Genomic DNA, 22,464 nt, shown 5'->3' with positions numbered 1-22,464 from the left:
AATAATTGACACACAGAAGGCTTGAGAAGTTCAATCCTAGGGGGGAAAAAAGGAATTCTGCCATATAGTGCCAATACAGTCATTAAATAGTGACATCATTCGGAACAAAAAAACCCGAAAAAAACTCTAGCAAGGGAATAGAGAAAGTAAAAGAGAAAAAATGAGCCTTATGAAATGGGGAAAATACATCACAAAAAAAAAAATCCACTTCCAAAGCTGTGTAACGGGACATTGCTGGAGAGATAGCAAGTTCCTTAAGAGATGCAGAAGTCCGCATTTCCTGAAGTGTCCCCAACAGGATACACTTATCTATACATTTCCAAGTCTGATGTCTAACAACAAATCCAAAGAACACTGCATTTTTGCACATGCTTTTATACTTAAAACACTGCCTCTCCTGTCTATCCATTGAGAATCTGTTCTTCTGTCTCACCATCTTGTGTGCCAAGTATTACAAGTTTCTTTTCTTTATCTTTTGTACATGCAATTCACCAAATTCTTAGCTACCCAGAATAGCTGGGAAGACTGTTGTCCTTCTCTGTTTTTTAATCCTATCTTACAACTTTTCATTGACTAGCTCTTCTCTATAATATTATCTGTCTTCTTATTCAAACTTATTCATCTTGCATTTGTATGAAAAAGGTCTAGTGAGATTAGTGTCTCACGAGCACCCAGGGAACAGTACTTTCTGTCTCTAGCTCAAGTTTAAACAAGCATATCGATAAGCTTATTTCCTGTGCTACTGATCAGCAGAGAAAGGAATCACACTCCAAATGCCCCATTCCTGTTTACATCCTTCTCTTTAAAAGTTTCTGTTGCCAAAACACCTTCTTGATGGTGATGAAGACGACAGCACTTGGATCACTGCCTCTTCCACTTTAATCTCTCTTTGTCTCTGGTTTCCCTTTACACTTCAGTTCCTACTCAGATCTGAAGCTCTCTGAGCCAGGATCAACTCTTCAGTGTATTTTTACAGCGTTCAGGTAACACTTGGGCTCTCGGGCACTATCAGCAGCAAGAACAGAAAATCAAGTAATAAATTAAGGGGATTAACAAGGTGTTAAAATTTAGCTTATGTGAGGTCTCTCTAACTTGAAAACATTTAGCTGTCAGATAAGTTGTGCATTGTGGTCTGCCTGTTTTACTGCTGCTTCTCTGAACTCAAGCCACTGAGGGCTATGACTGTTCTATCCTGAGCCAAAAAGCACTGACCACAGCAGAACCACAAGTACTCAAAAGTTTAGAATATTGATTTGAAATACACTGTTTAACTGCTACTGAGAAATCAATAGCCACAGTTTTTCAAAAATTCCAATAAAAAAGATAAATAATTTCAGGCCTCATCTTGAAAAAAGTATAGGAGCATTAAAATAGTAATGTTTTTGACCCCAGCAGTGAAAGAATTTCTATTTTCGCAGAAACTAAAAGGTGGGAGGAAATCAATTTACCTGGCAACAATAACAGAAATGCTTTAAAATTTTTAAAGTACCATAACGAGGAATAAAAGCTTAAAAGTTAAAATAAATGGCATAACTACAGAGAATTGAAAATCTAAGAACACTGACATTTTGCCGGTGATTCATTCTGCAAGACAAAGACAGCCACAAATCACAAATTTCAATAGTTACCAAGCCCTGCATGACTTCACTGTAGCTTTCAAATTCAGAAGCTGAAAGATCTCTTAGGTCATCTCACCCACTCTCCTTTTCAGTTCAGGATTGCTCCCAGTGGTATTTTGCACATTTTTACTCAGAACAGAAAACTAGTAAAAGATGTAAGGTGCTATTAAAGTGAGTGAGGAATCAGGGGAAATTATCAAGCACTATACAGTAATAAAAGATGGATAATGAAGATGCTATCAGATTACATTTTATATGCATATTTACAACCCACTGGGGGTTACTAAAGTATCTGTAAACAAATGTAACTGCTGATTACATGCCTTACAATTTCACAGTTCTGTTTAACATTACAGTTTAGCTGTACATTAACTAGCACTTGCTTAAACACAACTATAATGCTAAACCATGGGTGAAGATTCACTCCACTAAACCCACTTGCTCCAGTAATTGTACTCTAGCAATCAGGACAAATCCAAAAAAATCACATCTTCTCAATTTCACTGTTTTCCTCCTTTTGACACTGCCAAGCTCTTTCTTGATATAGGTCTTAATCTAAAGTTTTGACCTTAACATGGTGTAAAGCTTGTGTCAATTTATTCCTTAGTTCTTTTTCAGCCAGGTTCTTTATACACTTTAAGAGGTTCTCCTCTCATAGCCTGTGAAAATGCCAGACAGAGCCTACTCCAGTCATTCAGCCTTTTGAATGACTCCTCACATATCCCCTAATTTGGATACTTACTCTACTTTGCCCTTGCAGAGAAATCAATTCCTTCACTTTTTCCTTCTTCATATTGCTGTTATCGCCAGATCTCATTATCTCCCATGCCATACATTCCTAAACTGCACATTAATCTCTCCAGATCCTTACCAAACATCCTATAACTTCCAAGGTTTCCCTCTCTCCTCTGAAACTTGCAATACTGGAAAAACCTCACAGTTGTAAAGGTTCTGTTTGCTTCTTTTACAGTCTGCCTATGTGAGGGCTGATGATTTCGCTTATCAATATATCTGTTGCTCTCACGTAGCTTTCTCTACCAGACAAGCTTTTCTAGCCACTGACATTATCTAGAAGTTTTGTAGAGGTGTACCGTGAATGTGAAAGTTTAGGAAGTATTTGAAAGCCCAAAATGTGTGATTATTTTTGCACATTGCTCTGAGGGAGCCGTTCAAATTGTTTGCTGAGTTCTATTTCTCTGTTTTCTACAAAAATTAAAAGAGCAGCTTAAGTATGATCGAAGACTTGAAATAGCCTAGACATTTATTTTGCTCATGAGTTTGAAGCCATGCATATGGCTTCATGCATACACCTGACTAGCATTAAAAACAAAAAGGACTGCATCCTATGACACTTATTAATAACAGGATGAATAAACTTAATTACAGCTGCACAATTTTACAGCAAGTGCTCAGACAGACAAATGTAACCAACAAAATTAAAAGTTCCCCATTCACCGGAGAACGGCAATGGACGAAATCAATCTGTTTTTTTAAACTACAAACTGGAATCAGGAAAACGGTATCTTTTGGATTTTATTCCTCAGCAAATTACACATATTGCTTTCTATAAATGGAACTGTAAGTCACATTTTAAAAAATGGAAAGCCAAACAGTCCACTTAAAAATACAAATGACTATCTATAAGCTTCTTGCTATTTAGAATATTTAAAATTAAAAAATAAAACAATTCAAATATTTCAGAAAGAATTCAGTACAGAAAACTGATTACATAAAAGCTTCCAATTAATTGTGTTTAGAGACAGGAAGATCATTTTCACAATAATGCTATGTTGAAAAAAAAGCATAAATTAATCTAACAGTTTAAATTCCATCCTTCCTATCAGACCATCAGAATTATATCTTGTGCTGCAGTTTACCCATCAGAAGCCAAGATCCAACACAACTTACTTTTCATTTATGCTCTAATCTTGAGCTGCATTACTTAGTGCCCCCAAAGTAAGTGTTGCTTTTCACAAACAAGTGAGGAGTCCAGGCTTGCCCTGTAAAATAGAGACGTAGCCAGGGAACAAACAGTATAATTCCTCTCTGTATTCCCTCACTGCACTGCATACCTAACTAGAGCTGGAGGTGTCAGACACTCCTAGGGGCCTACCTTTAGACAGCCAGGTTAGAAAAAGATTTTATCAGTTGTTTGCAACACCCAAAATCTTTATGCAGGCTCTGCTTCTAGGGAAGTGATACTAGCATATTTGCAAACTAATTTGTTGTACCAGGCCCTTTGAAAAGGATGTGGCTTACAGGCATCCCTGCCTATATTTCTAAATGGATTAGAAAATAATTAATGTTTAAAAAGCTTCAGGCATTTTGTTTAATAAAGGGATTAAACATAATGCCAAACAAACCTTTTTCTCATCTGTTTATTTGACATACATGTTGTTACATGTTTTACAGTTACTGAAGCACAATTAACTAAACCTGAGATAACTGCAAGGCTGCCAAGCACAGTCTATTGTTCACTGCTTAGAAGACAGGTAACTAAAACAGTTTAATTTATTAGAAAAGATCTGGAAACATCAGTGACAGTGGTTATTTACCTAGTCTGAAAGTAGAGCCCCTGACCAGAAAGAACCCAAAAAACTTCCAGGCTATACTACAAAACCAAGGTTACATATGTAATTAACTGGATGTTCCCAAACTGCCTTGATTCCTAAACATTCCTGATTTTAACCAGAAAAAAAAAAAAAACCAATAAAAAACCCAACCAAACAAAAAACCAAACAAACAAAAAAACCCAACCCAAACCAAACCAAAAATACCCCACCCAAACATCCACGTGCCTGTCATGTACAGGTGTGCCCCCATGAAAACAAACAAAAACCTCCAAACAAACAAAACCCAGCAACATAAAAAGTAAAATAAAACAAAAAAAGCCCCCACAAAACCCTATCAAAGTACACATAGGAGAATGAAGTAGGTCAGAGGATTACTACTGAAAGTTCACATTTAAAGTTGCATTCTATACAGAAATTTGAATAAGCAGGAAAAAACAAAGCCTAGAAAAGGCATGGTAAGACCTCCGAGGCTCTGAAAAAAATTAGAAATAAGAGCTCCAAGGAATGAGTTAGGGAAAACAAGAGTCAAGTGTCAGTAAGAGAAAGACAAGGGTAGAGCAGAGTTGTTCAGATGAACCGATGCAGTTGAAAAATTCTTCTTACCAACCCTGTTGTGATAAAAACATACTAATATGTTACAGTATCCCACTGTCTGACACCTCAAGTACCTATCTGCTGTGGTGTTATCTCCCAGTGCAAACTGGCAGAACCATTGGAAGAAAAGCACTTGAATCTCCCACTGACAGTGGAAGTTAGTCAAGAAACTCAAAGAGGAACATCATAGTTAATAGGGGAGCTGAAGAAATTGGTTCAGACAAAATGACAGAAACAGCAGCTTGAAGATGAGATCTGTAAATCCCAGTGACAGAAATGCAATTTGTGATCAAGACAGCTGGTAAAGGTCATTCAAGGACAGAGGCCAACAGGAAAAGAGAAGGACCACAAAGAAATTTTCATTCTCAGAGTTGCTAAGCAAGGGGTAAAAAGAGAGGAAGAGAAATAGAAACAGTGAACAAACATGATCATTAGTCATTTTTTTCAAAGATCCTGTTTTTCTTTTTTTGACTGACATGTTTTTTAAAAGCCTCATCTGATAGAAAGCCCTACATGTCATGTAAACTAATCCTTCAGAAGACTATAGCTGAACTTTTGCAGATATTTTGAAAACGATATTCACATTAAAATGGGTCACACAAAACATGGTCAGATTCCTTTTCTCTAATAAAAAAGAAGACTGATATAGCAACTTAATCACATTCTAATATTATTTACACAGGAAAGAAACTTGTCAGAAGAATGAAATTACCAGACAACACTATCATGAAACCAGAAAGTAAAAAGCTAGCAGTAGGTGTGTTTAGACTAGCAAAAAAGACATGGAAGTGAAACTGTTGTAAATTCACACTGAAAAGAACTGATTTGCAGAAGTGCCAATCTACTACGCTGGTATTCTAAATAAAGCATGTAAGATTTATTTTAAAGAGCTGTTCATGCTCAGAAAATGCAACAGATTACTGCAGGAATTGTTCTGCCTACATTGTGCAAGATGTCAGACCTGATGACCATAATGACTGCTCTATTATAATGTAAAATACACAAACATCCTGCCTCTGGCAATCCCCTTATGCCACTGTTATACTTACAAACATTCCATATGATAAAGTGAACAAGCTACACATCTTGTATTAGCCTATATGTGTATCATAAATTAAACTTCTTTTTCCAGAAACAAACCAAGAACACAACATCTGCCTACTTCTACATTTTCACTATTGCATTTGCTATATGGATTGACTCACATATCCACACTCCACACATTTCATTCCACTAAATACTGTAGTAGTTAGAAAGTTAAAGATGGGATAAGGAAACATACTGTCCATGAAACTAATATCAAAATCCTAATTCAGACTTTAGAGCTTTTATTTGTAGGATAAATATGTAATATGAAAGGACATGATTTGTCCTATACTTTGTGGAAGCAATGTATTATCTTCACCAGAGAATGGAACAAATAAACTTTGTGCCATAGGACTGAGCATAAGTACCCTTGACAGAACTGCCCATATGTTTTTATTCATCCCTTAAGTGAATCACAATACCGAAAAAAAAATTTATAATAATGAATGTAGCCATTTCAGCTAATTTAAAGACTTGTATGAGAAATTACTTTTAAAATGCCCACTAACATACTTAGAACCATTATTCGGGTTTTTGAAAAGTTCATTATTTTTCATGTTTATGAGTAGAAAGAATTAAGGATTTGGCAAACTGTTACTACTTACTTCTCTCCAAAGAATTTCCTCCAGAAATCTGCAGCATCAGCTTTGGTGATACGGAAGTTATCACCCTGGAACTGGCCATTTGGAAAAATAGCCTTGATTTCTGCTAGCATGTGGCTGAAGATGAGAGACAGCTTTGTCAAGTTTCTCCTGTGGATATAACAGAGGGGGAAAAAAAAAAATCACATCAAATCCTTAGAACTGAATAAGTTTAATCAATCTTTCAGTATTTCATATATTCTGCATATTTTTGTAATAATCACTGATTGACACAAGAAAAACACTGAGGTTTCAACTGAAAACACAAAGAAATACAAAACAGTAGTTTGTGTTTCCATGTGCTTCTGAGGATGTATTTATCATAAGTCTTCATGAATATAAAATCATTTCTTTGGCAACAGAACGGATTTGAGTTTTCAACTGCATATTCAGATACCTTTCTTGTGCATTAAGCTTGTGTGTTTCTATTTCATTTCATCATTGCAGAAACAAGAATTTACACTAATTAGGCAGCAAATACATTAAAAAACCCTCAATCAAGCAAATAAAAACAAAAAACCCAATCAAAAACATGCACCCAAAAAATACAAACTACAGTCTTGTATGTGACATCAAACCTATTTCAGTCCAGGTGTCTAGAAATATAAACACAGCACAGAACTAGATTTACTCCCTTGTCCTATGACAGTTTTAATCTTTTTTTTTTTTCTTTCCAGCTTTCTCTAACTCCACCTACTTCCTATTCTCCTTTTAAATGTTCTCCCTTTAGTTAAAACTCGCTTTTAGTTTTCGCTAGCCTGTTAGAAACAAAAATCCAGCTTCTTTGCTATCAGCTCAGTTACATAAGCTTTCTAGACTTGTATCAGTTAATTAAAAATTATTTAGTTTTTTTGACACAGAAATCTCATTTAGTATAATGCAAAGAACCCAGAATTCTTAAATACAAATCACCCTTTTGTATGGAAAAAATCTGTGGGAGATGGTGAGGAGACAAGAGAGAAGGACAAAGCAAACTTCATGAGAATTTATGCCTGGAGAATCTTTAGATGCTCCTTGCAGTAAAAAAAGGGTATTTCCCAGCTAATACATGAAAAAGACACTACATACGAGACTGAAGGATTTGTATTCTTTTAATGGAGTATTTTACTGAGTTATAAGTGCTGCATGTATGTCAGGCCCATTCTCTTTCACCATCTCAGATACTACTTAATGCCTCAAACAATTTAATGAAAATCACATTAAAATGCATATCAATCATGTAACTTATAGACTGCTTAAAGACAATATTTAAATAAATTCAAATTTATAACTTCTTAATCACATGGACAGATTAAGACAGACTGTTTTACACATGCACACTAAATAGCTTTCAGAACGCTCAGAATCTCAAAAACAGTTGAACATATTTCCTGGATCTTCCTAAAAGAACACTCAATTTAGCACTGAAGCAGTAATTATTTCAACTAAATCTGAGAACTTATAAGAGAGATTCCTGCGGAAGCTGTGTTGCAGATTTTATTATAGGTTTTACTACCAAGAAAATAATGATAAAGATTGCTGTTTTGAAAACATAAGTAATTTAAAACAAACAAAGCAACCCCTGATGAATACACTCTCCCTCCCCTCAAGATTAAGAATGCTTGCAGGGCTAATTCATTCAGAGTCCTTTAATTTCTCCAGTATAATCAGATGTCTGTAATTATGATGCTCAATAACTCCTTATTTTCTGGATTTGTTCCTTGCTATCCCCCTTCCTACTTCCTTTGTACTTTAATTAAACACACGTGTTCTTTATTATTTTACTCTTCAGAACTCAAGCCTGATGCAAAGGAGCAAGCAATAGCTATTTTAATGTGGCTTCCTCAGCCTGCCTTAAACCCAAGATTAAACAAGAAGCTTTCTGTACTCAGGACAGATGGGAACATGACTCAGTGCAAGTTTGAACAGAGGTCTGCCTTGACTGGTACAATTAATGCTCTACATTAACGCACTGAGCTGCAGGGGTTCTTTTCAGGTACAAATTCACCCAGTGAGCTTGTTGGACTCATAAGCCCTGTAGTGAATTAGGGGATGAAGTCACAAAGAGGTGCCATCTGGGGCACTTCCTTGCCCAGAGGGAAATATGTGTGTCTGTATGCACATGTCCATGCAGATGCACTGCCTGTTAGGTATAACTGCACAGTACATGACCAGAACCAACAGCTGGTAGGATCTGGACAGCAAATGCACAGTATAGAGAAGCATCCAAATGGTTCTATCTAAATCACAAAGCCTGTTCCTTCCCTCTTCGAACGGCACCAGTCACTAAGTGCATCAATACACTTTTGTTTCATTATACAAGATCATAAAGAAAGGAAAAAAGTAAAATTATTTTTGTTTGCCTTTGTATAAACAAGAAAAAATGTTTTAATATCAAACTAAGATACCTTCTTTTTATCTGACTGCAAAACTGAAACTTGAAACCAACTAGAGCCTTATCTGTGCTTGAATATATATTGCAGCATGTACACATAGCAGAAAATAGCACATTCTTGATAATTTATAGGCAGGGTATCTGGTTTTTTCTCCCTAACTTTGATTCTTACTCTACCAGATGATTATCTCAAGTCCTTCTTTGGTATCAAATAGCCATGATAAATCACGTCTTAATTTTTCACTTATATATTGTTTTCTTTAGAACAGCAAAGCACATAATGAACCATTTTTGCTTAGATATGCTTATGTGATACCAGATCTCAGTACCTTCTTGAGACAAAGATACAAAGTTCAGCGATTTCAGACATGATTTTCAAGAATTATACAAGGCACAGAGACAATGCCATTGGGGTAGGCCAGTGAGTCTCCCTGTCCATGCCTTTCACTTGTCTGAAGATGTCCATCCGTTTCAGCACATGTACTTTTGAGGTCTTGGGGAGGGGCTTTCCTAGGACACCTCAGGAAGCACATACTGCACTTTATCCATTTGGCAGTCTGCACAGCCCCATTTTTCAGGTTAGGATGACTCCCTTCTTTCCCCCCACATGAAGGACAAAGCAATGTCAAAAATTTTCCATCTTATTTTCCATTCATAAGTGTAAGACAAGGTATTTAAGTCCCATTTATTTGAAAAACAAAACAAAACAACTAAAACAATCAGCTTCAGCATTTTGGTGAAGAATTCTAACAGAAGCCAAAGAACTGTTCAATCTGAGCACCTATTTTAGATTTCATTCCTACCACCAAGCTGAAATGAAACCAATCTTGATCACCTCAGTCTGTATCTCTTGCAGTAACAAAGGCTTTTCTTCTGGTCACAGTAAAGTCTGATGAAGTGGCAAAGGGACAATAGTACTGACAGGCCAGTGTCACAGAAGAGCTGAGCAGACAGATACACACTCCTGAGAGACCCTTTCACTCACTAGTTTCCAGCAACTGAGAGATATCTTAAGAGACCACCTTGGAGCTACAGTTCAAAAAAGTGACATCCAAATTATAGAGAAACAATGGCTTTAAGGTCTCAGCAGCCAGCCTTCAGAGTCTAAAGTTTTAATATAATTTCACTGGCAACCGGGAGCAAGTTTGAGGTTGAATTTCTTTCCTTAGTTGTGCTAGGCCTGGAAGAGAGCATAGAGATCTCCTTTTTATCTGTAGAGAATGGATTTTATGCTGATGAGAAAAGCGTTTTCTTTCCAAAATTAAAAATAAGCAACACTGCTTTATACCAAAGTGAACCGAGATGATCATTCTCCACAATGTAATAGCTACTGTAGTAAAATACAAGCATATTTTCACACTAAATGATGTTATATTAACTGCATTTTATGTAACACGGTGTAGATCTCTTCCATATTACTTGCAACATACTCAACACCTTGTAGTTGGTATTTTTCCTAGGATTCATGCTTAGATTTTGTTACCTTTGTTTTGCCAAGTCAAACTGATGCCATACAGTTCAAACCCCTTGCAGAATTTGATTTCTGAACTACCATTTTTTCAGTCATAGTCTATGATCTGGTGACAAACCTGCTTGCACATAACAGATCTACTGAAGAACCAACACGGTTTGAATCAACCCCAGAACACGAGATACAAAAATTAAAACCTGAATTTTTATTTAGTATAAACTTGTAAAAGTCTGAGTCAGTAAAGATCTTTTGTCTAATCAGAAGATGCATTTTTTTAATTACAAAATTAATGTGTCTTTTGGAGTTATACCTAATCAGTAAGATTTCTAAAATTCAGACAGTAAAGTCTGAAAACAAGAGTTTTGAGTTTATTCAGTACTCAGGAGATTTTTATATTCTGAATCAATTTTCTCTTCAAATGCAGGGAGAGGGTTAGGATGCAAAGATTTAATAACTGAAGGACTTCTCAAATATCAGTCACATGCAATTTGAAAACAAGGCTTAATAATGGAAGCATTACAACATCCCAGCCACACTAGAGCAGCAGCACCTAGTAAAAGGCCTGAAGCAGTCCTACCTTCCTGGATCTGCTAAACAGGAAAGTAAAGCACAATCAGCATGCAATAAGACAGATAAGATTTGTCTGTGTCAATTTTATAATCACTGTATGGAAGTTAATTTTACTTGTTGGAAGGCAAAATGGTCCAGCAAATAGGACTGCACAGGGAATCAGGCAGTGTCACTTCCCTTCTGCCACTGGCCTGAATTATGAGGTGGGAGGAACACCTGAGTCCAGGCTGTACTGCCTCTGTATGTGGATGAACAGAGCAAGATGCTCAGAGAACTCCAAATTTGGAGAGCTCCAAATATGCAGCCTATACATAAATATACAAAGTGACCTCCCTGATCCTTCAGAATTACTGGATTTCACAGACAGTCACCAAGACAAAGTCATTTTAGCAATACATACTTGTAATTCACACAACTACTTGAAAATGCATAAACCTACTTACATCCTACAAGGGTATATCATTTCTACTTTCATGTCTGTATATTACTATGACCACAAAAAAAAATTATTTTACAATATTTCTAGGAAAAACATAGTCTGGAAGAAAAGTCTGACTGCATGCCTTTGCTGTTATTTATGTCATTCCAAAAATTAGGTTATTGCTGGATTTCCTTCTTCATTGCTCTAGTAAGTCCTTAATCTTTCTGCATCCATATAGATATACTTTGTCAAACAACCACCTGCTGTAATAAACAAAACTTTCCAAGATCATAATATATAACTTAATCATCTGGCACAGAAAAACAGTCTTTAGGGCTAGAATAAAATCCATTTGACAGCTAAAAATATTTCCAGAAAGATCTGACACAAACATACACCAAACTATCACTAAACAACACATAATTCCCCTCTATTTCTTATTTAGAATAATTATACAAAGACACTTCTGTTAGCTGGCAAAACTGCAAATCATGACTGCTTAGGAACCAAGATAAAACAAAGTCTGAAATGTGAATTTCATAAAGTGAATTGTTTATTTTAACTTCTAAAAAATCCATCCCCACCAAATATTAAAGCTTCAAAATCCAAAGCATATGTACAGAGCTCATTTCACATAATTAGCTATATTCAGAACAGCTTTCTGATTCATATGCTCAAGTTGTGGTATAATTCAAAGATCTTCCAAAATACATATTACTAATCCAAAGGAACAGAAGAGAGTCTTTTGATTCAGGTACAAAGGAGAGAAGCAGAGACCCATGTTCTGAGCTCTCCAAAGTTCATAATTTATATTTTCTGACCTAGGTTTCCACTGTATGAAAAAAAAAAACCCCAACCTTTCCAAATTACTTCCCATTTTTATTTTGCTACTATGAGGAAAATCATAGCTGCCCATAAAGCCCCTTGACATACTATACTTCTGCCATTAATTATTATTATGCATTAAGTCCAGGACAAATCACAGAACAGAAAAAATTCTGAAGAAATATGTGAAGTTTTGAAGATCTCTAGGAGACATAGGAACATGACTAACAATCATATATGCTGCTAGCAGTTCACTCTTGAGAATCCAGTATAGCCCTGATTCATTTATCCCCCTTCCTTCTCCAGAACTTCCCCTTCCACACACAGGAAACAAAGGAAAAAGAAATAGTAAAAAAAGAAAAAACATCACAAACCCCTCCCAACTACTTCTCCCCCCAAAACTACAACAAATCAAAAACAACAACAAAACAAGCACACAAACCAACCCTCAAAAAACCTTCCCAACACTTCTTTAGAAACCTACAGGTGTAGAATACAGTCAGACAATGGAGCACTAACAATGGAGCCTTCCTTAACACTTCAGAGGAAACAAAGGAAACCAAAGGTTCCTGTCAACATGCTTGCACAGAAAAAACTGCCTACCATCCTATTTGGCAATCAGCTCAACTCTGCTTCTGTGCCATGATTATTTTTAAAAGCTATATAAAGACAGGGTATTGTTCAGGTTCAGGGACCAAAGTATATGAGCCTATTCTTGGGATGAAATATCCCTGGGACTAAGAATAATCATGAGCTCTATTTCCTACTTGTGCTGCTGACTCATGGAAGGAACACATACAACTAACTCAACTTCGCTGTGTTTTAGTATTTCTCATCTGTAAGCCTCCTCCCCCTAAACGAAACCTAAAAAAACCGCCTTAAACATGGTGAGGTTCAGCTAATAATTAAGTTTATTATATGATAAACATGAAAAACAAGTATAAAATTGTAAGAAACTAGCTGGAGGCAACTACTACTTTTCCTTGAATCCTGGAGAAGTTGAGCTTATTGTTGTGTAGGAAAGCAGTATCCTTCCTTCAATTCCTCTCCTCCCATCTACAGATTGAAGGGGTATTGTGTATCTCTATTCCAGCTGTGCTATTCACAATGGATACCTAAAAGAAGAAATGGCAGACTTTGGGTAAAATGTGGGCAAGGATGTTTGGAAAAACAAAGAGAGTTGATCACAATGTTGAATTTTCCTCCATCTTTCCCTATACTTAAAAATCATTTCACATTGATACACCAACTTCCACCACCTTCCTTTTGTTCCCATATTTTAAAGACCAGAAGAGTATCAAAATGGAGAAAGGCAATGCTAGAAGAATTCAAGATTTCATTCCATCTTTTGAAACTGCTTATCAGCTGCCATTGCTTCTACAGTAGATATTTGCTGCCCTATTTATGCAAAAACAAAGAATGAACTTAATATACAATGGCTTAGTAAAGAATATAGAATATAAATACAAAGGATGGAAAATGGGTAGGGTTTCTCCCAGTCTATGACACTCTCTACAGACTGATAAGTCTACTTTTTCATTCATGAATTAGCACGCCAATGCACCACCACCACCTCCTAAGCAAAGTTCTATCCAAGGATTACATTTGCTTTTTGCTAAACAAATGCTCCATACAGCAGCAGTCATGAACAGCACTCATCAGCTGGGCTTTACAGCCCAAGTTTTGAAAATTTCACTACTTCCAGTTTTGTCCAAGGGACAGTTATCCACACACATAAATGTCTCAAGGTACTCCTAAAGCATTTTAATTTCTTTCCTCACTAGCACTCCTGTATGTGAGGTAACAAATATATCCATGAAATGAAAATATAAGGAGTGCTAGCAGGAATAAGAAATACAGGAAATACAGTCTGCATAAAGCTGAATGTGAGCCATCAAAAATGGAAAAAGGTGTGTTGACAAGCTGAAGATCTAATAGTTGTCCCCATAAATAGTTATTATCTGTAATTACTTATGCAAAAGGACAGGGGTTACCCAAAAAAGTCTCTAGAGAATGCCACTCTCTGAAAGGAATTTGCATAAAACTGATCTGAATATTTACAAGTATATTTTGTGAAGGACAGTAAATCCTATGACATTTTAAGTAGCCACATAAACTAAGAGCTAACAAATTTATTGATTTTACTGCCAAAATTTTTAATTGAGCTACTAGATCATCCTTACAAAATACATTATTCAAAATACTTAATCTGACGTACAGAGATTTAAAAGAAGAGTCAGACACTGGTTGTTCAGTTTTATTTACTACTTTTTAACAGTCAGTTGCTTTTGCACTGTGGTCCCACTCATCAGTATCAACCTGTTGTTCAAGCCCTGTTCTGCTTCCTCCATCCTCCTCCTCCAGACATCTTTGTCTGCCAAGATCCAATGCTATTAACTGAACACCAACTTAAGTGTAAAGCCAAATATCTGTATGTATAAATGAAACTACAGATGTTGCAGAATTCCTCAGGCACAACAGTGAACCCTGTCTTTGAGAAGCTGAATTAAGCCACTGAATACACAAATACGTAAAACTTTTAAAAAAACATGAGTGAAGTAATATGAAAGAAGGAAGACATAATTAGCATCTTTTCATCATCTTCCAAAGCTTTCTTCAAGTGGAAGGAATATTCAAAAGAACACATGGCCAAAATAAGCAGTGTTAAAGGCATAGGGGTGGTTGGTATAACTTTTTAGTACCTGATTAGGCCAGCAAATGTCTTGAATTGCATTGCAAAGTGAGATCACTCCTTGTAATTCATATTATCCATGTACTAGAAGTATAACTGATAGTACCAACAGGTGTTAATATTTCCCCATATAATCATCACCCTCTTAACTCCTGTACAGATTACTTGGTTTGCAGATTATCCATGCCATGGATAGAGCACGACGGTGCCAGGCTAAGCAAAGCTAGGTGCAAAAAGAGACACTTCTATACATGGAGCAACTCAAGTGACTGGAAGGGATAGGAGACTGAGTTTGGCACAAATCCTGCCACAGTCAATGCAGCAGCCCAAAGGCCAAGGAGGGCACAAGGAGGTACTGATGTGACTAAATCCTTTATCCGCTTGACAGCAATCTAGCATGAGCAAAGGAAAGTGGTTTAGTTCTGTGTCACGCTTCATCTAGTTTGCTGTCATGCAAGAACTCAGGAAACTCAGTGGTTGTGAGGTGCTAACACCAACAAAGCATGTGTGCCATACAGCACCCTGAGTACATCTCTTCGCATCCCCCTCTGCCTCCTCTTCGAGCAGCAAACTGATAATGCTTCACTTTAAGGGGTTGTGGTATGCTATTTTCCTACACAGCAATAGTCCAGAACGTGTACTGCAGGCTTGTTCTTTTAGAATTTTCTACTTAGAATCTATTACCCCACCTTAAAAGATGCTGTTACGATGTTTTCTAAGTAAAATAAACTAAAAAGAGACACCATAGTAATGAGGATCCCAATACAAAGTACTTAAATCCAGTATGGTTTCCTTATGAAACAGTATGGTTCCTTATGAAGATAAATTTTTCTGATTGTTAAAAGGGTTAATCCAAAATTTTTCAGGCTTATGCTCTCATCATACTCACTGACTGTGGAAAAAATCTGCAACACAATTCAGCCATTTCTGAAAGCAGGACTGGTAATCTTTTTCGCTGACATTAAAACTAATATGCATATATGCCTTTTTTCATACACATAATTCTCAAACTCCAATTCTGATATTTAACAGGAAATGGTCTTTGGATCATATGTGCCTCCCAATAATCTTGGGAAAATTTACACGAGTTTGGCAAAATGATGAAATTGAGGGAAATCTTGTCCAAGAGGGCCCAAAAGTAAATTCAAAATTCTCAGCTGCTAATCTTCAGCTCACATTAAGTCAACTAAACTACAGTTTAGTATCTGATTTAGATACAGTTAACTAAACTACACATGAAACACTGGCAGACAACAACTTAGTTTGAGCTAGCCTGCAGCTGTGGAACACAACTCTAACTCTTAAGTAGAGGGCTTTTAATACCAAAGAGGGTAGGATAAGAAAATTCTTCTCCATTTCTCTCAGTGAAGCCCACAATGAACTCAGAAAGGAAGACAAGCTGTTTGATTCAAGAGCAAAGAAGATAGAAGCTAGAGAAGGGAGATGGAAAGAAATAGATGGTAACACAGAACTCAAGAGAAACTTGATTTAAAAGGTATAATAATGCAGAGCAGCATAGGAAAGCCCATGAGAAAAGGCCAGCACTTTAGAGAAGAGTCTGAATGGCATGAAAAAAATTAAACTATAAGGAGATGTATCAGACACCAGGAACGAATGTATGTATTTTACAGTTGCTAAGTGAACATCTATCCTGTGCATTCAGGCCTACCCAGACAACAGTGCCAAGGAATAAAAAAAATCTCATACTGTATTTAGAGACAGTCACAATTTACAAATCCAACAGGGACCGATCATGGTCACACACAGAATCTTATTCCTGGCAATCCTTTTGATATCTTACCTTTCCAGTTTTAATTTGGTTTCATGAGTTGCAAGAAGTGTAATAGTATTTTTACTGATCAGATTATCTTCTGATACAGATAACTAACTTGAATGGAAATTTTAAAATAACTTAGCATTTATTTTCATGTATTATAGAGTGTATAGAAGTATCAAACTGTTGTATTTTTTTCAGATTATTTTTAAAAGTGCCATAACCTCCAGCAGTGCCTATTACCTGCTGTGTCACGTGATTTCCACTGAGTGCAAGTTAATAATATTGCAAGTCAACAAGCTGTTCCACCATTCCTAAGACTGGCCAAAAGGGAATTTTCCTGGTTGAGCTGCTTCTGAGACTCAATCAAGAGACAATACTGAGCTGCACATTTCGCCCTAGAACTCAACTTTTTCTTAAGTCCTTGGATCTTACTTTTTGAGACTCTTGTACGTAATTTCTTCTATTATTTGTTCTGTTGCAGTGGTAGGAGCCCCTCATTAAAAGCAGAACTCATTTTTTTACAAAAACCAACCCTCTTCATGCCATGTATCTTCCTGTCAAAAATACCATCATTTAACGAGTAAATGAACTCTCCAACTCTACATATTTTAACAAATATATTTTTTCAAAGACCTTCAAATATATAAAAATAAGAATTTTGACCCTAAGCCCTGAAATGAGATTTCATGTAAGCAGACATGCATTACAGCATTCTAAGCATTGTCATTAAAGCTTTCTAAGGGTATTTTAGGTATTTTACATGAAAACACGGTGTTTATCAAAATGGAAATCCAAGTGAGCGCTACAAAACCCACCAAAGTATAATAATCAGCCTTCAAACCACATCTCAAGTTATTGAATTCCTATCAAACATAAAATAAAAATTTCCATTTTCTCAGATGCACTTTAATCAAATTCACCTGAAACCATTCACTGAAAATGATTTAAACATTACTTAGTGCTGAGATGCAGCTTGTTTGCAACATTCAGATAACAAAAATCTGTGTTGCATAGCTAAGCAGTGTCGCAGAAATGCATAAGGCACAGAAAAACACAAAACAAGATATATGAAGTACTGAAACTGTATGTGGGTCTCAGAACAATCACTGTGTTTTTATTTACTGAGAGAATGTAAAGTGACTTTCACTGAGAGAAGAAAGCTACTATCTCTGGCCAGAACAGTAAACAACACAAATCTACCCTATTCCCTTTCATATATACCCTGAGGCAATCAGCTTCCTATCCTCTCAAATATCAGGAGCACATCTAACCCATTTAAAACCAGATACATTGCTGCCACATTGTGTTAGGAACTTTATCTGTACAGAATTTGCAAGGAAAGAAATATCAAATACTTGGTTCCAAATTGCTACTTGAAATAGTTTCCTGATGCTATATGTACTTACAGCCCACGAGGATCAGGTCAGCGGATATCTAACAGGACAACTAGGAACAATCTGGCACCAGCTGGGATTACAGCACAGACCTTGGGAAAAGTCTAATAGATTTCCTCTTTACAACAAGATGTGTGATTTCATACTAACTAGAAAAGAAATAGAACTGGCTGAAATACTTGAATGAGTAATTTGGACAGGGTAAAGGCAGGCACTAAAAAAATCTAAGGATATAGTTAGACAGGCAGGCATATTTTTTGTGAAAACTGAGACAGAATCTTTACCTTCAGGAAGTACTGATGTCAAATTTCCAAACAGAAGGTATCCATACAAATCAAAATAAAGCCTTTTGCTTCTTCCTTCCTTATCTCCCATGAGAAGCAAAGGAAGAGAACAAAATAAAAAAGATTGAAAAGTTCTTTGCAAAAAATTACTTTCTTTTTTTTGGTCTAACGTACAGTAACCAATGAAGACATTTATACCCTGATCTGCTAGTTAAATTTTTTCCCCCTTTCAACATTAATAAGCTTATTCTATTTCAATGACTACATTTATGAACATGGGTCATCCCCCACTGCTTTCAACTAGTGGTAGTATTTTCATATATGGACACTTCGATATGGGAGACAATCAAATGTTTTAAAGAAAGCTGCATAGTCATGACCTAAGTGGGATGGTCTGGAGTGAATAAATAATTGGTGTAAAAAAACCTGGAAGCAGAGAGCAGGTATTAAGGGCTTCTGCTCGACATGGAGGGAAGTACTGCCTGAGTTACGCAAGGATCTGCTCTCCTCAGCACATTCGTGGGAAAGCAGTGAGCAGCAAGGCAAACAAGTCTGCAAATTTCATTAAGAGATTCAAAGGCTATAAGACTGACAAAAAACTGCAAATAGCTGTAGAGTGACTGAACTACAAAAATGAAGCTCGACACATGAGAAGGTAAAATCATGTATCTGAAAAAATAATCATAGTCTGATGTACAAAAGGTCAGGCTCTGAGCTGTCCATTGCCTCTCAGAAGCAAAACTTTTAATTATGATGGGTAATTCCATGACAACATCTGCTCAGTGCTCATCAGCAATAAAAACCCAGATCAAATATTATGAATTATTAGCAAAAGAACAGAGAACAAAATAGAAAACAATTATACCACCATATGGAATCACAGTCACCTCTTACCAAACCAAATATGTAAGAGATACATCGAAAGACAACAAGGATTATCAAAAGAAAGAAATGTCTACAAACTGAGGAGGAAATGAGTATGCTGGGACTTTTCACCTTGTGTGAGTAACCCTGATAGATGTCTATAAATTGCAAGTGGCATAAGGAAGATGGATGAGGACTGACAGTAACTAGAACATCTAATGAAGCTGACAGGAAGCAAGCTCAAAAAATCCCTGATCCTCAGAAGTTGTTGCGTAAGGATACTTTGGAGGTAAGTTTAAATAGGTTTGAGGGGAAACTGGGAAAACACCGGGAAGAGCAGCTTCAATGAAGGTTACTGGAGTAACAAAACACAACAGGAAATCCTTAGCTAAAAATGACCAAAGGCTGGGAGAGTACTAGGGAAATGAACTAAATTTTTAAACTAATTTTTTAATTATTATATTTATATATATATTATTACAGTTACTAAACTAAATTTTTTAACTAAATGTTTGCCTTATTTATTCTTCCTTAGGGTATCCTCCTCATCCTCACCACAGAAAACAAGAACGACTATACTGATTCGGATCTGGGTCTATCTTAAAAACAAAACAAGGTATTTAAGAACTTGGTTTATAGGGTACCCCCTATGTTCTTAAGTTCACTTATTTCACTCATTCAATTTGATTGCACAGAACTTTTAATATCTTATTGCTCATAAACCAACTTCAGATGCCTTGGTAAATGGAAGCACCCTACAAATTGACAATCACTCTTTTTCACCGCCATAATTGAGATTGAAAAGTTGAAGTTGCCCAAAAGGCAGCCTGTATCACAAGTGCAGTTGTGTTCCACCAGGAAGGCGGCCTGGCAAGATCTGGCAGTAGGAAAGGGCAGGTGATGGTGTAATACTGCATGAGGCAAAGATTGAGAGAAGTACCAGGGCTGATGAGAAGCAGAGCCCTATTCTGTGCCTTAAAATGACAGATGCAACAAGAACCAAGAAGGGCACTTGCCAACCCTGGAGAAGTGAGTAGTGTTAAGAGAGCTGATGGTGAAGTTGAATCACAGATGTCTTCAAAGACAGTCAGCTTCAACAGCATGAGTCAATTAAGATAGCATTCCTAAAACGAGATGAAGAGTCTCATAAAGGGCAAGAGTCCAAACAGGATAAGAAAAGGTTACTACACCACAGCTGGAGTGGAAACACTCAAATTTGAAACAACAATGCGAAAATCTCTGTTTTACTCACTGCTAAATTTTATCACATGCAAGCTATTGGAACAACACACATGAATAGAATCACAACTGGAAATAAAACAAGCTAAAATTCCTTCTGGTAAAAATAGCTTTTAAGGCATGAAGGTTCTAACAGTCACACCCGATTTTTATTCCCCGGAGACTAAACACTTGTGCAGTTTTGCCTAGCAATACAGTTCACTTTGCTACTGGCAAAAGTAAAAACTTTATGTGATTATGGAGTCCTGGAACTATCAACCAACCTCTGAAAACAAATTGCTTTCAAACAGGAATGTAAAACTAAAGACAATAGTATTCTCTCAAGCACCTAAGCATTTCAACTCCTGTTTGTAAGAATAGCAAGTAAGAACAGCAGACACAACTTGAAACAAACAAAAATCTCAGGCTACTAAGAAATCCAGCTGTAAATTTCTAATCACTTTTTCCTTAAAATCACTATGCTATATATCCTGGCAAATTCTCACCACCTGAAAATACTTATATTAAGATCATATGAAATTGTATATACTATCTTTAGTGTCCTTTAGTTTGTGGAGCCAACATTTCAATTCCTCTAATTACTTGAATGCTGTAGCTAAATTTAAATATATATACATTCTTAAGAACCACTGGGCTAAAATATTCACAGTCGAAAACATATTTCCACTTCTGTTTTTTCAGACAGTCATCCTGGGATAGGAAAGAAGCACTAACTCCCAACATATACCATGTATTTAATTATCCTTTTATACTGTTATTAATAAGACGATTGTTTATATCTGAAGTGATATCCCATCTCTGGGAAGCTCAGAGCACCAGCTACCATGGCAGGTGGCCTGCTGAGGTTTGGCACAGTCTGAAATATCCTTGGACAAAGAGCATGGTGTGGCGTATTTGGTGTTGGAAACCACTTTCACCCACACCAGCAGTTTTTATCCCATGTAGGAGACATCTGACATGTACTGGCTGCCATAAATACTATTGTTGTTATAAGTCATATCTAAGTTACTATAACAAATACTTGTGATCAATAGCTATCATATGATCTTAACAGTCAAACAAATTACAAGGCCTCTATCAACTAAAGACTGAAAAAAAAGTCATTATCAAAATAAGAACTATTACAGCTAACTACAAGAGTTAATATTGGAGAAGCTTGTGCAGCCAACTTTAGAAACATCTCAATCTGTATCAGAAAAAAGACAGTGTTCTTGAGAGTTTTTGTGCCCCATGTCCCTGCACAGCCTGCCCTGTCCCTGGACAGCTTCCCAGAAAAAGCAACGCCCTGTACACCAGTTTCCACCAGAAGTCCCACAGTACTTCTTCACTCCTCCTATTCCCTAATGGCTGAAAGTAAATTTTTCTTCTAGCTCCCAGAGAAGAGAGAGGAAAGACCGTGGCAGACAGACAGGAAAGGGGAAACAGAGAAGGCAGAGGCCGAATAGTTTTCCTGGGGCTTCTTGCTTCCCACCCACCAAGCCACATTCCACTGCCCCACAAGGGAGAGACCCCTCTTTAGCACAGGAGATAAAGCAGTATCTGACATAGAGCATTCTCTTACAGAACATTCATTCATGGAAAAGACTGAAGCAAAGCATGAGACATCCAGCGTGTTGCACTCATGTGCTCTCATACCAGTCTAAATCCCACCAGATCACAGTAAATATTTAGGAAGTGAAAGAACCTTACTCTACGTTAATACCCTGAACACAAAAGTTCCCAAATACTTCTCCAAAGAGCCTGAGGATTAAAAAGCTTGACTGGTATTGTCATAGTGACTCATTGCTTAAGTTGAGAATATTAAAAGATTAGCTAGCCAGAAGAAACTTTTTTTTTTTTGCCATGACCTTAATTAAAAGGTAAAGAGATGTAGAAAAGGTATTGAGAGAAAAACAGCAGAAGGAGGAAATAAGCAGGACATTAAAAAATGCATTTTAAAAAGGTGGGGATCAAAAGAAGGATACAATAAAACCCTTTGAAAGCTGAAAATGAGAAAAGGATAAAAAGCTAGAAATGAAAGTGGAGAATCTATGTTTCTAA

At 36.6% G+C, this 22,464-nt stretch overlaps 1 protein-coding gene across 3 annotated transcripts in view; it reads right to left on the bottom strand.

Annotated features, from left to right (window-relative positions):
- CBLB (Cbl proto-oncogene B) overlaps positions 1-22,464 on the bottom strand; it is a 132,934-nt gene that overhangs the window by 60,327 nt on the left and 50,143 nt on the right. For 2 of the 3 annotated variants that reach the window (XM_018074701.2, XM_018074702.2), the window contains exon 3: positions 6,478-6,624. In XM_018074701.2, the coding sequence (XP_017930190.1) occupies positions 6,478-6,624 (147 nt within the window). Of the gene's footprint in view, positions 1-6,477; positions 6,625-8,380; positions 8,438-22,464 lie in introns of those variants that run through there. The other variant, XM_018074703.2, reaches the window with a different exon arrangement.

Source organism: Manacus vitellinus, unplaced genomic scaffold (genome assembly GCF_001715985.3).
Source record: "Manacus vitellinus isolate BGI_N305 unplaced genomic scaffold, ASM171598v3 scaffold_28_pilon, whole genome shotgun sequence".
Classification (NCBI taxonomy): Eukaryota; Metazoa; Chordata; class Aves; order Passeriformes; family Pipridae; genus Manacus; species Manacus vitellinus.
The sequence above is the reverse complement of the archived record's forward strand: the minus strand, read 5'-3'. Positions and strand labels throughout refer to the sequence as shown.